General features: G+C 34.7%; 1 protein-coding gene across 1 annotated transcript in view; it reads right to left on the bottom strand.

Moving 5' to 3' along the window:
* Positions 1-5,958: 5,958 nt before the first annotated feature.
* LOC102801135 (choline-phosphate cytidylyltransferase B-like) overlaps positions 5,959-16,285 on the bottom strand; it is a 69,759-nt gene continuing 59,432 nt past the window's right edge. Inside the window, exons 5-8 of the mRNA XM_085498427.1 lie at positions 10,092-10,243; positions 8,800-9,021; positions 7,202-7,369; positions 5,959-6,180 (exon numbers count right to left, since the gene is read on the bottom strand). Coding sequence (XP_085354553.1) covers positions 5,989-6,180; positions 7,202-7,369; positions 8,800-9,021; positions 10,092-10,243 — 734 coding nt within the window. The 3' untranslated portion in view covers positions 5,959-5,988. The remainder of the gene's footprint in view (positions 6,181-7,201; positions 7,370-8,799; positions 9,022-10,091; positions 10,244-16,285) is intronic.

Genomic DNA, 16,285 nt, shown 5'->3' with positions numbered 1-16,285 from the left:
ATACATGCAAGACGAGTTGTGATTCTATAGTGCAAACACACACCCTCTGATAGTACATGCAAGATGAGTTGTGATTCTACAGTGCAAACACACACCCTCTGATAATACATGCAAGATGAGTTGTGATTCTACAGTGCAAACACACACCCACTGATAATACATGCAAGACGAGTTGTGATTCTACAGTTGCAAACACACACACCCTCTGATAATACATGCAAGATGAGTTGTGATTCTACAGTGCAAACACACACACTCTGATAATACATGCAAGATGAGTTGTGATTCTACAGTGCAAACACACACACCCTCTGATAATACATGCAAGATGAGTTGTGATTCTACAGTGCAAACACACACACCCTCTGATAATACATGCAAGATGAGTTGTGATTCTACAGTGCAAACACACACACCCTCTGATTATACATGCAAGATGGGTTGTGATTCTACAGTGCAAACACACACCCTCTGATAATACATGCAAGATGAGTTGTGATTCTACAGTGCAAACACACACCCTCTGATAATACATGCAAGATGAGTTGTGATTCTACAGTGCAAACACACACTCCCTCTGATAATACATGCAAGATGAGTAGTGATTCTACAGTGCAAACGCACACACCCTCTGATAATACATGCAAGATGAGTTGTGATTCTACAGTGCAAACACACACACCCTCTGATAATACATGCAAGATGAGTTGTGATTCTACAGTGCAAACACACACCCTCTGATAATACATGCAAGATGAGTTGTGATTCTACAGTGCAAACACACACCCTCCCTCTGATAATACATGCAAGATGAGTTGTGATTCTACAGTGCAAACACACACACCCTCTGATAATACATGCAAGATGAGTTGTGATTCTACAGTGCAAACACACACCCTCTGATAATACATGCAAGATGAGTTGTGATTCTACAGTGCAAACACACACCCTCTGATAATACATGCAAGATGAGTTGTGATTCTACAGTGCAAACACACACCTTCTGATAATACATGCAAGATGAGTTGTGATTCTATAGTGCAAACACACACCCTCTGATAATACATGCAAGACAAGTTGTGATTCTATAGTGCAAACACGCACACCCTCTGATAGTACATGCAAGATGAGTTGTGATTCTACAGTGCAAACACACACCCTCTGATAATACATGCAAGATGAGTTGTGATTCTACAGTGCAAACACACACCCTCTGATAATACATGCAAGATGAGTTGTGATTCTACAGTGCAAACACACACCTTCTGATAATACATGCAAGATGAGTTGTGATTCTACAGTGCAAACACACACCCTCTGATAATACATGCAAGACAAGTTGTGATTCTATAGTGCAAACACACATACCCTCTGATAGTACATGCAAGATGAGTTGTGATTCTACAGTGCAAACACACACCCTCTGATAATACATGCAAGATGAGTTGTGATTCTACAGTGCAAACACACACCCTCTGATAATACATGCAAGACAAGTTGTGATTCTACAGTGCAAACACACACACCCTATGATAGTACATGCAAGATGAGTTGTGATTCTACAGTGCAAACACACACCCTCTGATAATACATGCAAGATGAGTTGTGATTCTGCAGTGCAAACACACACACCCTCTGATAGTACATATGTGATGGATTGTGATGCTACAGTTCATCAGTATGCGAAATAGGTTTCTATTCTAAATGTTTATTTTTGGTTCATTGTACAAGCATTGCAATAAATGTAGACATAAAATAAGTCTACACATTTAACTATGGCTCAATAAACTTTATGAGGCGAGTTTATTTGTTGAGTTTTTATTAAATAAGTTTCTTCTTCACACTGGAGCAGGATCTTTTATATATATTTTGGACTTTGATACAATGTATGTACATATACAGTCATAGAATTCAACAAATAGATTAAAGCAAAGGGCATTAAATTGGCCACTGATAACAATATACAAAATTGCATTTTTGTAAAAATTATGATAGTAAATAATTATAAATGTTAAAACCTTGTCATGTCTAATTATTATTACTTGCAGGATGAGACAGAAGAAAGTAAATGAGAGAAATAGAAATGATATGATCAAATCTACAACTATATTTGTTGGAACTGTAACTTCTAATCAGCATTATTTTTACAACATTTCTAGTTGTTAAAATCCAAACTGAAATGGAGACAAGTAGACATAATTTAACATCTGTATTTGGGGATTAGTATATGCTGACATTTTGACATGGAAACTTGGATGACTGCACACGTTAAGCATTAATGTGAACCTACCTAATATTTGAACATTGTGTTACACAATGCAAAAAGCAGCTTAGTATTTTCACTTCCAGCTATAATGTGAATAAAGATTTCATTCCCTGTTCATCACTGACAGTTTTATTACACACAAGTATGTATGAGGGTCTGCCCATTGATTGCATGTGTTTGCACTGATTAAATTGCATTTGATTGTAATTTGATTGTAATTTGATTAAATATCTATGTATACACACACAGTGTTGTATAATGTTTGTAACTAAGTGAGGGTTAAAGGGTTACAAAGAAAACACAATTTGATAAAACTTTACATTGTTTTTTTAATTGGTGTGTACAGCAAAAGGAAACCCATTATAGGCAACCCTAGTAGGTACAACTGTAGAACCCTGCTGTAAAATAAACAACATTAACCCCATTATACATTACCCCTGTTCATGAAAAGAATCAACAAAAATAATATCAAAAACAATAAGAATTGCGCAATATAGTTACACTCAGTTTCATATAGGCATAAAACATTCACCCTGGTTTCATTCTAATGTAAAAAATACACTTTCACTGGCAATGAAAGCTAATTGACAAAATTACATTACCCATGAGTCTTTGCAGGTTTATCATTGTCAAGTGTGTGGTATAAATCTGATCAGGCTGTAAATGTATTGAAACATTCATGCCTATATGAAATTGTGTGTACATGTAAATGAATTTTTTAATCTCACCAAATACATATTTTCAAATAAAGTATCACTTGCAATATTTACTGAATAGTTCCATTGGAAATCCTGATGAGGACTCGCCGCAACCGTAAAGCTGGACAATGATCCAAATAGTATATGAACTATAGACACAACCATAATTCTTGAATGTTAAAAATTAATCAAAATTAACTACAATCTCATTTTGACAGACCTCGATCCTGAGATAAATTAAACATCCATAATAAGTGCAATATTTTCTGTTGAGCTAACATGAATTTAACTAAGTTTTGTTGGGCAAAATATGAACTTCTCTTGCGATGGACCAATGGTAAGTTTTGTTGAAAATTATACCTCTAGCAACATTCACTGGTAAATTAAAATGTCTGCAGGAAAGAAACTGTAAAAATAAATTCATGCAACATATATTTTGATGTTGCCCTGGTAACTTCATGCACATGATCAATACATGCATATTAATTTATTTTTGGAAAATCTGTAAATAATTATACTAATAAAACTATACCATTCATGTAAATTTGGTTGCTAAGCATATTGAATCCACCTTACATTCATTACTTTTAACCCTAATATAAAGACACAAATATTACATCACTGGCCCTACTGATAAGTGATGAGCTTCACAGAGGTTGGTTTTAAAATGACCAAAGTGTTACACTAGTGTAAAAACAGGTGTGTACATAAAACAGTAACCATTAATGAAGAGGTTTTTGAATTCAGGCATGAAAACTACATTCAAGTATCATGGACCAATGTATTCACATTTATTTTATAGTTATTTTATTTTATGGATGCAATTCTAGTAAACTTTGTTTGATAATTGGACATTATTGGACCTTGATGCATGTCTTTTTGTATTTGAGTTTTTCAATGGCTAACTGGTGGCCATGAATGAATGCCGTTTCAAGGTATATACATTGAAGCTGTATATAATGGAACCATGTCATTTCAGCGGGATTTAATATGGACGAATACAAAATTTAATGCTTTTCTAGAGCCATGTCTCAGGACACACATTGACTGATCGCAACTTTTCAACTATGTCATCTTGTCATTTGTTTCATATGTTTTGATTCAAAATGGCCGACTCCTTTCATTGAACCAACAGGGACCCGGCTGAGTGTCATGTCAACATTTAATATGGCTAAAAATTGTAACTATTGATAAGACATAAATAAATGAAAGAAAAGACAGAAACATATGGTCAAAAGGAACATTTCTAATCTGGGGGGGTCAGCACCAATGTGTGTATTATTAGTGGGCAACATCTTTATGCCTCTTGTGTGAACAAAAGATTATGAAATCAATATTTTTTACTAGTAAGAACCCATATGTAAACCAACAATTTCTTGTATGCTGAATTATTAAAATATGATTTATTTTGACAACAGATACACCTCTTCCATTTTATAAATGACTAGCTATAGCTATACTACGTATTTTTTTCATATTCTTGCAGTATATACCAATAGCACTGGATAAACATAGCCTGTGTGTGCACCATGCTTTGATTTGTAGAATCTGGAACTCTAAATATCTCTATAATTTTGTTAAGTCCTAAACTAAAATTACATATTTCATAATGATGAATCAAAAGTGCATTATAGTAGATAAGGGTAGGTAACTAGGTGGCATGATAGATCCAACAAACCTACAAGACAATTGCATTATGTATGTATGTATGTATGTATGTATGTGTCTTGAATTGAACCATATAGATATGTCAATCTATCTCAATTTTTTTTATGTTTTCTGACATTGGATTAGTAGAATACATTTGGCATAATTGGTCTGGATGGAAATCTCCTTACATAGTACATAAGTTTGAATATATGTGATATTTTGGTGGACATCATGCCTGGTTATCAAAGTATTATATACCTTTATCTACACACATTAAAATTCATTATTTTCAACAACTACAAAATTATAAAATGATTTTGAAAAAATTCATTGCGATATATTAAATAAATAACTGTAAAACTACTGCTTAGCTTTTCTTACTCATAATGTACTTATATTTATAAACATTATCCAATCATCAAAATCAGAAAGATTTGGGTGTCAATCTTTTTGTCAGTTTAAGGCTGTGAAATGTGGACTGTATTAAATACGGCTGATTGAGTACAGTAGATTGGCAAACTGGACATAAAATACAAGCTACATACAGGGAGTTGCGAAAAGTGAAACAAATGGAAGGAAATATGTGAAACAGTCTGCAATGCTTATTACCCAATATAATTGAGTGTTTTCTGTATAACAAGTATTTTACAATGTAACACTTGGAAGACTTGATATAATCCAAATATACACTTTTTAAATGCTTTAAACATATTAGTTTATACAGAGATAAATGATTTGATAGCACTAGTACTATCACAACTAAAATGTACTTATTTTAAAACTTTTTCTCCCAATCTGCAATTGTGGATTACTTGACAAAAAACCCTGCATTGTTGACTTGTATTTGTTGTGTTTCTCGTACTCCCTGACCAACCCCGATTTGTTGCTTCAACAAAAAATATAACAATATCTTCTAATTGAGGACTGCGTGATTCTTATTTATCACAATGTTTTAGATTGAAAAATATATTCCACTACAAATACTATTGACTCATTTACTACAGGGATAGGTTGTTACAAACCAAATATAACAGTGTTGTTCACAAATGATGTAATTAACTATTAGGTAGTGTGATTGACAGTTCAACTAGAATATCGACAGAACATATTTGTACCTGTGTCATAGCGACATAATTATGCAAGGTTCCACCAAATCAAGGAAACAAAATTTGGGTTGAATAAATTATTGTCTACCCATACATACTGAAAACAGATTATTGGTTACATCTCCTTTGATATTTTGGATTCCTGGTTAAAATATGATATATTAATTTTTGTAATAAGTACACACTACTTATTTACAATACTTTTCACAGAATAATCACTAGAAACAGATTTTAAAAATACTTTTATCCCTGTATATTTGTGGTTTATTTAAACATCATCGTCTGTATAATGATCTTCTTCATCACTATCACGATAAACCCCGGCCATTGCAAAGGAGGCTGCTGTCAATGTCTCACTTGTTCTTCTCGCTGATTTCATGGATGATGGAGAAGATGGAGGACTACCAGTTGGAGACACAGCACGTTTGATTTTATCTTTGCCATCTTTCCATATTTGATTCTACAGACATGAAACAACACTCTGTGACTGTCATGAAATTTCTCATCATGCAAAATATGTTCCAAATACAGAGATGAAATTAAAACCTACCAGGTAGTAAATATAAACAGCACACAAGCAGCATATAAGCAGCACATAAGAGCATATAAGCAGTACATAAGCAGTATATAAGCAGCATATAAGAGCATATAAGCAGCATGTAAGTAGCACATAAGTGCATATAAGCAGCACATAAGCAGCATATAAGCAGCATATAAGAGCCTATAATCAGCATATAAGAGCCTATAAGCAGCATATAAGAGCCTATAAGCAGCATATAAGAGCATATAATCAGCATATAAGAGCATATAAGCAGCATATAAGAGCATATAAGCAGCATATAAGAGCATATAAGCAGCATATAAGCAGCCTATAAGCAGCATATAAGAGCATATAAGCAGCATATAAGAGCATATAAGAGCATATAAGAGCATATAAGCAGCACATAAGAGCATATAAGCAGCCTATAAGCAGCCTATAAGCAGCCTATAAGCAGCATATAAGCAGCATATAAGCAGCATATAAGAGCATATAAGCAGCATATAAGCAGCCTATAAGCAGCATATAAGCAGCCTATAAGCAGCATATAAGCGCATATAAGCAGCATATAAGCAGCATATAAGAGCATATAAGCAGCATATAAGAGCATATAAGCAGCATATAAGCAGCACATAAGAGCATATAAGCAGCATATAAGAGCATATAAGCAGCATATAAGCAGCCTATAAGAGCATATAAAGGCATATAAGCAGCATATAAGAGCATATAAGCAGCATATAAGCAGCCTATAAGCAGCATATAAGCAGCATATAAGCAGCATATAAGCACTATATAAGCAGCATATAAGAGCATAAAAGCAGCATATAAGAGCATATAAAGGCATATAAGCAGTCAAGAATAGACATCTAACAAACTATTGTAATTGTACATCCATGTTCGTTCTATTACCATATCTAAGACAAATAGTATATAAGATACTTACCAAAGTACCTTCTCTACCAAAGAGATCCAAGAAGTTACCAATAAGCTCCCTTGATTTTTCATCCCATTTCTGTAAAAGTTCCACACCAATTTGTTTGGATTTTTCCTCCACTGATTTCACTTTTTCTTTCATTTTGTCATATTTGTCTTGAAACAGGAATTTCTTTTCCTAAATATTAATATTAGAAAACCATAATTAATACTCATGGTGTAATTATCACAACTATGGTAGAATAAAAACACAAATTAATTAAAATTATATTTTCATAAAACTTTCTTGCTACAATATGTTTTACTGTCAGCAACTGGAAGTCAGCTTTTCTGACATGAATATCATACAAGCAGCCTATGGGCTGAGATAGCTCCGCTGTTAGAAATGCACATTTCAATTAAAGAACTGAAGACATCATTAGAAAATGAACAATATGAATAGTATCAAAGCAATTGGACTTACAGTTTTTAACAAGAAGTCGAAAATATCACTTTTTACCAAAAATTACAAAAATATTCACCAAAATTAGAGAATTGAAGATATCATCACAAAATGAACAAATCTGAGAGAGGTCCACATGTAGTACCTATATATGTAGTATCAAAGCAATCGGACTTGCAGTTTTTAACAAGAAGTCGAAAATATCACTTTTTACCAAAAATTACAAAAATATTCACCAAAATTAGAGAATTGAAGATATCATCACAAAATGAACAAATCTGAGAGAGGTCCACATGTAGTACCTATATATGTAGTATCAAAGCAATCGGACTTGCAGTTTTTAACAATAGTCGAAAATATCACTTTCTACCAAAAATTACAAAAATATTCATCAAAATTAGAGAATTGAAGATATCATCACAAAATGAACAAATCTGAGAGAGGTCCACATGTAGTACCTATATATGTAGTATCAAATCAATTGGACTTGCGGTTTTTAACAAGAAGTCGAAAATATCACTTTTTACCAAAAATGACAAAAATATTCACCAAAATTAGAGAATTGAAGATATCAACATGAAATGAACAAACCTAAGAGAGGTCTACCCAAGGTACATATACACCAAGTATCAAAGCATTCAGGCTTGTAGTTTTCAAGAAGAAGTCGAAAAAGTAAAACATTGACACGGACGACGACGACGGACAATCACTCACCAGATTCAATGAATTTTAACCCCCATTCCAACCAAAGCTATGAGTCAACAATATGTAAATGTTCATATTATAACTGAGCTTACACAAACTGACGAGAGCACAAACAGTTTTACTGTAAAAATAGCAATGTACAAAAACAGAAACATGCTCTCAATTGCAATATTATAATTTTGTTAAACAAGCTAAAAATAAGAAAACTAAATAAAAATAAAATTCTTCCTTTCAGAAAACCAGTGGCAATCTGAGCCGTGCGAGGTCAATTGTAGTTATGAGTGTTAGACAATCAAGCTTGATATCCCATAGCTGAAATGTACCAGTACTACTTGAAATGGTTAGATATCAACAGTGTTTAAGTGGTGTTTAGGTTACCTTATTTTAATTAATATTTATATTAAAGTGTCAATGCCTGTTTGCCACAATTTAGGCTGTATAACTTGAAAACTTATACTTACATGAATAAATCCAACATTGAGTTGTTTTGCAGTGTAACCTCTGGCTAGATTACGTCTCACATATACATCATAGTCTTTCACAATACGTGCTATGAGATCTGAAGTTGATATACCTTCAGTTCGTTTAGTTGGAACAAATTTACCAGCTGCTTTAATATCTTTATAAATATCATCACAGTCTGTGGAGCTATATGGAAGGTCATCATGAGCCACAAAATCAATCTGAATAAAGAAATCTCAAATTAGCATGTCCACAATTCAGTTATATATTAAAGTACCCTGGTACATCTAGAATTAGTTAAGTACATCGATAAATTCCAGCATTTTGTAATGTCCAAATATCGCATGACACAGTCCCCATTAATTATCAAATTTAGTGTTTGTTTATAGTAAAATTAGTTGGAACATAAACATATCAGAGATATAGATCCAGAACCTGATACTTGATTATCACATCTCACTGCTGTTACGCATGCTGTGATTGGTTGAGACTTGGTCACGTGACATGAAAATAAAAATTGATATTACATGGTATATTGCCAAATCTAAATTCAGAATCAAATTATCTTTTGGAGAGCAGGAAATCACCTATTGGTAATAGCAGGGTGTATACATGAAGTGTTTCTGACATATTGAATGGATACCATACCACTTCTAAGAATCATTTGAATCATAATCATCCCATAACATAGATCTAACAGCTACTTGTGCACACACAAATGTTTCAGTTTATTATCGTATATAGAGTTTTGTTTCATTTTTAGTGTAATTTTTGAGCCATTTGATATTAAGCAGGAAAACAGTCTTGTGTATTTCTGAATGTAAATAAATACAGTATTCTATTCTATAGTATAAGAACAATGCCTTGGTTCCATGTAATCCACCCTGGGGAAGGGAGTCACAATTCTAAAATTTGAGTACCTAACTTTGAAGATGGAGATCACATTTTTTCCCTTAGCACTTTTGTTTAACATAAAACAATGAGTTTACATGACCATTAAATATGTTGATCAGATCTAGTGTGCAATATCTTCAATATAACATAGTGAGAATTTCTATCTGCTACAGCGCTTCATATGAACGTATGGAGGGATGAATGTGGGTAACCAATATAACCCCCTCCCCCTGACTAGGCTGTGGGTAAAAACTACTGTACTTCATTGATTAGTAAAAATTGATACCTTAAATAATATTAACCAATTGATTTGTTGGACGTGAGAATAGAACAAGGCATGCAGTGCAATGCAAGACATACAAAGAAAACATTCAGACAGATTGTACAATATGCTCACCTTGTGTTTTTCTAAGAATTCTGGTGTAATAGTCCATGGTGCATCTGAAAGTACTTCATCTACATATCTACAGTGTCTAACACCTTCATATCGTTCCCATTCATTCATAACAGTATTACCTTTCATGCGATGTGTTAAGTCATCACTACAAACTGTAAAGAGAGATCAATGCTTGTTTTGTCTCATCAACTGTTGTCAAAGAGACACCATGTTTTGTCTCATCAACTATTGTCAAAGAGACACCATGTTTTGTCTCATCAACTATTGTCAAAGAGACACCATGTTTTGTCTCATCAACTGTTGTCAAAGAGACACCATGTTTTGTCTCATCAACTACTGTTAAAGAGACACCATGTTTTGTCTCATCAACTATTGTCAAAGAGACACCATGTTTTGTCTCATCAACTACTGTCAAAGAGACACCATGTTTTGTCTCATCAACTATTGTCAAAGAGACACCATGTTTTGTCTCATCAACTATTGTCAAAGAGACACCATGTTTTGTCTCATCAACTGTTGTCAAAGAGACACCATGTTTTGTCTCATCAACTACTGTTAAAGAGACACCATGTTTTGTCTCATCAACAATTGTCAAAGAGACACCATGTTTTGTCTCATCAACTATTGTCAAAGAGACACCATGTTTTGTCTCCTCAACTACTGTCGAAGAGACACCATGTTTTGTCTCATCAACTATTGTCAAAGAGACGCCATGTTTTGTCTCATCAACTACTGTCAAAGAGACACCATGTTTTGTCTCATCAACTACTGTCAAAGAGACACCATGTTTTGTCTCATCAACTACTGTCAAAGAGACACCATGTTTTGTCTCATCAACTATTGTCAAAGAGACACCATGTTTTGTCTCATCAACTATTGTCAAAGAGACACCATGTTTTGTCTCATCAACTATTGTCAAAGAGACACCATGTTTTGTCTCCTCAACTACTGTCAAAGAGACACCATGTTTTGTCTCATCAACTACTGTCAAAGAGACACCATGTTTTGTCTCATCAACTATTGTCAAAGAGACACCATGTTTTGTCTCATCAACTATTGTCAAAGAGACACCATGTTTGTCTCATCAACTATTGTCAAAGAGACACCATGTTTTGTCTCCTCAACTACTGTCAAAGAGACACCATGTTTTGTCTCATCAACTATTGTCAAAGAGACACCATGTTTTGTCTCATCAACTACTGTCAAAGAGACACCATGTTTTGTCACATCAACTATTGTCAAAGAGACACCATGTTTTGTCTCATCAACTAATGTCAAAGACACCATGTTTTGTCTAATCAACTACTGTCAAAGAGACACCATGTTTTGTCTCATCAACTATTGTCAAAGAGACACCATGTTTTGTCTCATCAGCTATTGTCAAAGAGACACCATGTTTTGTCTCATCAACTATTGTCAAAGAGACAACATGTTTTGTTTCATAAGCTATTGTCAAAGAGACAACATGTTTTGTTTCATAAGCTATTGTCAAAGAGACACCATGTTTTGTCTCATCAACTATTGTCAAAGAGACACCATGTTTTGTCTCATCAACTACTGTCAAAGAGACACCATGTTTTGTCTCATCAACTGTTGTCAAAGAGACACCATGTTTTGTCTCATCAACTATTGTCAAAGAGGCACCATGTTTTGTCTCATCAACTATTGTCAAAGAGACACCATGTTTTGTCTCATCAACTATTGTCAAAGAGACACCATGTTTTGTCTCATCAACTATTGTCAAAGAGACACCATGATTTGTCTCATCAACTATTGACAAAGAGACACCATGTTTTGGCTCATCAACTACTGTCAAAGAGACACCATGTTTTGTCTCATCAACTATTGTCAAAGAGACACCATGTTTTGTCTCATCAACTATTGTCAAAGAGACACCATGTTTTGTCTCATCAACTATTGTCAAAGAGACACCATGTTTTGTCTCATCAACTACTGTCAAAGAGACACCATGTTTTGTCTCATCAACTACTGTCAAAGAGACACCATGTTTTGTCTCATCAACTACTGTCAAAGAGACACCATGTTTTGTCTCATCAACTACTGTCAAAGAGACACCATGTTTTGTCTCATCAACTATTGTCAAAGAGACACCATGTTTTGTCTCATCAACTACTGTCAAAGAGACACCATGTTTTGTCTCCTCAACTACTGTCAAAGAGACACCATGTTTTGTCTCATCAACTATTGTCAAAGAGACACCATGATTTGTCTCATCAACTATTGACAAAGAGACACCATGTTTCGTCTCATCAAATATTGTCAAAGAGACACCATGTTTTGTCTCATCAACTACTGTCAAAGAGACACCATGTTTTGTCTCATCAACTACTGTCAAAGAGACACCATGTTTTGTCTCATCAACTACTGTCAAAGAGACACCATGTTTTGTCTCATCAACTATTGTCAAAGAGACACCATGTTTTGTCTCATCAACTATTGTCAAAGAGACACCATGTTTTGTCTCATCAACTACTGTCAAAGAGACACCATGTTTTGTCTCATCAACTATTGTCAAAGAGACACCATGTTTTGTCTCCTCAACTACTGTCAAAGAGACACCATGTTTTGTCTCATCAACTACTGTCAAAGAGACACCATGTTTTGTCTCATCAACTACTGTCAAAGAGACACCATGTTTTGTCTCATCAACTACTGTCAAAGAGACACCATGTTTTGTCTCATCAACTATTGTCAAAGAGACACCATGTTTTGTCTCATCAACTATTGTCAAAGAGACACCATGTTTTGTCTCATCAACTATTGTCAAAGAGACACCATGTTTTGTCTCCTCAACTACTGTCAAAGAGACACCATGTTTTGTCTCATCAACTACTGTCAAAGAGACACCATGTTTTGTCTCATCAACTATTGTCAAAGAGACACCATGTTTTGTCTCATCAACTATTGTCAAAGAGACACCATGTTTTGTCTCATCAACTACTGTCAAAGAGACACCATGTTTTGTCTCATCAACTACTGTCAAAGAGACACCATGTTTTGTCTCCTCAACTACTGTCAAAGAGACACCATGTTTTGTCTCATCAACTATTGTCAAAGAGACACCATGTTTTGTCTCATTAACTACTGTCAAAGAGACACCATGTTTTGTCACATCAACTATTGTCAAAGAGACACCATGTTTTGTCTCATCAACTAATGTCAAAGAGACACCATGTTTTGTCTAATCAACTACTGTCAAAGAGACACCATGATTTGTCTCATCAACTATTGTCAAAGAGACAACATGTTTTGTTTCATAAGCTATTGTCAAAGAGACAACATGTTTTGTTTCATAAGCTATTGTCAAAGAGACACCATGTTTTGTCTCATCAACTATTGTCAAAGAGACACCATGTTTTGTCTCATCAACTACTGTCAAAGAGACACCATGTTTTGTCTCATCAACTATTGTCAAAGAGACACCATGTTTTGTCTCATCAACTACTGTCAAAGAGACACCATGTTTTGTCTCATCAACTATTGTCAAAGAGACACCATGTTTTGTCTCATCAACTATTGTCAAAGAGACACCATGTTTTGTCTCATCAACTGTTGTCAAAGAGACACCATGTTTTGTCTCATCAACTACTGTTAAAGAGACACCATGTTTTGTCTCATCAACAATTGTCAAAGAGACACCATGTTTTGTCTCATCAACTATTGTCAAAGAGACACCATGTTTTGTCTCCTCAACTACTGTCGAAGAGACACCATGTTTTGTCTCATCAACTATTGTCAAAGAGACGCCATGTTTTGTCTCATCAACTACTGTCAAAGAGACACCATGTTTTGTCTCATCAACTACTGTCAAAGAGACACCATGTTTTGTCTCATCAACTACTGTCAAAGAGACACCATGTTTTGTCTCATCAACTATTGTCAAAGAGACACCATGTTTTGTCTCATCAACTATTGTCAAAGAGACACCATGTTTTGTCTCATCAACTATTGTCAAAGAGACACCATGTTTTGTCTCCTCAACTACTGTCAAAGAGACACCATGTTTTGTCTCATCAACTACTGTCAAAGAGACACCATGTTTTGTCTCATCAACTATTGTCAAAGAGACACCATGTTTTGTCTCATCAACTATTGTCAAAGAGACACCATGTTTTGTCTCATCAACTATTGTCAAAGAGACACCATGTTTTGTCTCCTCAACTACTGTCAAAGAGACACCATGTTTTGTCTCATCAACTATTGTCAAAGAGACACCATGTTTTGTCTCATCAACTACTGTCAAAGAGACACCATGTTTTGTCACATCAACTATTGTCAAAGAGACACCATGTTTTGTCTCATCAACTAATGTCAAAGACACCATGTTTTGTCTAATCAACTACTGTCAAAGAGACACCATGTTTTGTCTCATCAACTATTGTCAAAGAGACACCATGTTTTGTCTCATCAACTATTGTCAAAGAGACACCATGTTTTGTCTCATCAACTATTGTCAAAGAGACACCATGTTTTGTCTCATCAACTATTGTCAAAGAGACACCATGTTTTGTCTCATCAACTACTGTCAAAGAGACACCATGTTTTGTCTCATCAACTACTGTCAAAGAGAGACCATGTTTTGTCTCATCAACTACTGTCAAAGAGACACCATGTTTTGTCTCCTCAACTACTGTCAAAGAGACACCATGTTTTGTCTCATCAACTATTGTCAAAGAGACACCATGTTTTGTCTCATCAACTACTGTCAAAGAGACACCATGTTTTGTCACATCAACTATTGTCAAAAATACACCATGTTTTGTCTCATCAACTAATGTCAAAGAAACACCATGTTTTGTCTAATCAACTACTGTCAAAGAGACACCATGATTTGTCTCATCAACTATTGTCAAAGAGACAACATGTTTTGTTTCATAAGCTATTGTCAAAGAGACAACATGTTTTGTTTCATAAGCTATTGTCAAAGAGACACCATGTTTTGTCTCATCAACTATTGTCAAAGAGACACCATGTTTTGTCTCATCAACTACTGTCAAAGAGACACCATGTTTTGTCTCATCAACTATTGTCAAAGAGACACCATGTTTTGTCTCATCAACTACTGTCAAAGAGACACCATGTTTTGTCTCATCAACTATTGTCAAAGAGACACCATGTTTTGTCTCATCAACTATTGTCAAAGAGACACCATGTTTTGTCTCATCAACTGTTGTCAAAGAGACACCATGTTTTGTCTCATCAACTACTGTTAAAGAGACACCATGTTTTGTCTCATCAACAATTGTCAAAGAGACACCATGTTTTGTCTCATCAACTATTGTCAAAGAGACACCATGTTTTGTCTCCTCAACTACTGTCGAAGAGACACCATGTTTTGTCTCATCAACTATTGTCAAAGAGACGCCATGTTTTGTCTCATCAACTACTGTCAAAGAGACACCATGTTTTGTCTCATCAACTACTGTCAAAGAGACACCATGTTTTGTCTCATCAACTACTGTCAAAGAGACACCATGTTTTGTCTCATCAACTATTGTCAAAGAGACACCATGTTTTGTCTCATCAACTATTGTCAAAGAGACACCATGTTTTGTCTCATCAACTATTGTCAAAGAGACACCATGTTTTGTCTCCTCAACTACTGTCAAAGAGACACCATGTTTTGTCTCATCAACTACTGTCAAAGAGACACCATGTTTTGTCTCATCAACTATTGTCAAAGAGACACCATGTTTTGTCTCATCAACTATTGTCAAAGAGACACCATGTTTTGTCTCATCAACTATTGTCAAAGAGACACCATGTTTTGTCTCCTCAACTACTGTCAAAGAGACACCATGTTTTGTCTCATCAACTATTGTCAAAGAGACACCATGTTTTGTCTCATCAACTACTGTCAAAGAGACACCATGTTTTGTCACATCAACTATTGTCAAAGAGACACCATGTTTTGTCTCATCAACTAATGTCAAAGACACCATGTTTTGTCTAATCAACTACTGTCAAAGAGACACCATGTTTTGTCTCATCAACTATTGTCAAAGAGACACCATGTTTTGTCTCATAAGCTATTGTCAAAGAGACACCATGTTTTGTCTCATCAACTATTGTCAAAGAGACAACATGTTTTGTTTCATAAGCTATTGTCAAAGAGACAACATGTTTTGTTTCATAAGCTATTGTCAAAGAGACACCATGTGTTGTCTCATCAA

This window comes from Saccoglossus kowalevskii, chromosome 1, assembly GCF_978046115.1.
Source record: "Saccoglossus kowalevskii chromosome 1, keSacKowa6.1, whole genome shotgun sequence".
Classification (NCBI taxonomy): Eukaryota; Metazoa; Hemichordata; class Enteropneusta; family Harrimaniidae; genus Saccoglossus; species Saccoglossus kowalevskii.
This window is presented reverse-complemented; position numbering and strand designations above follow the sequence as displayed.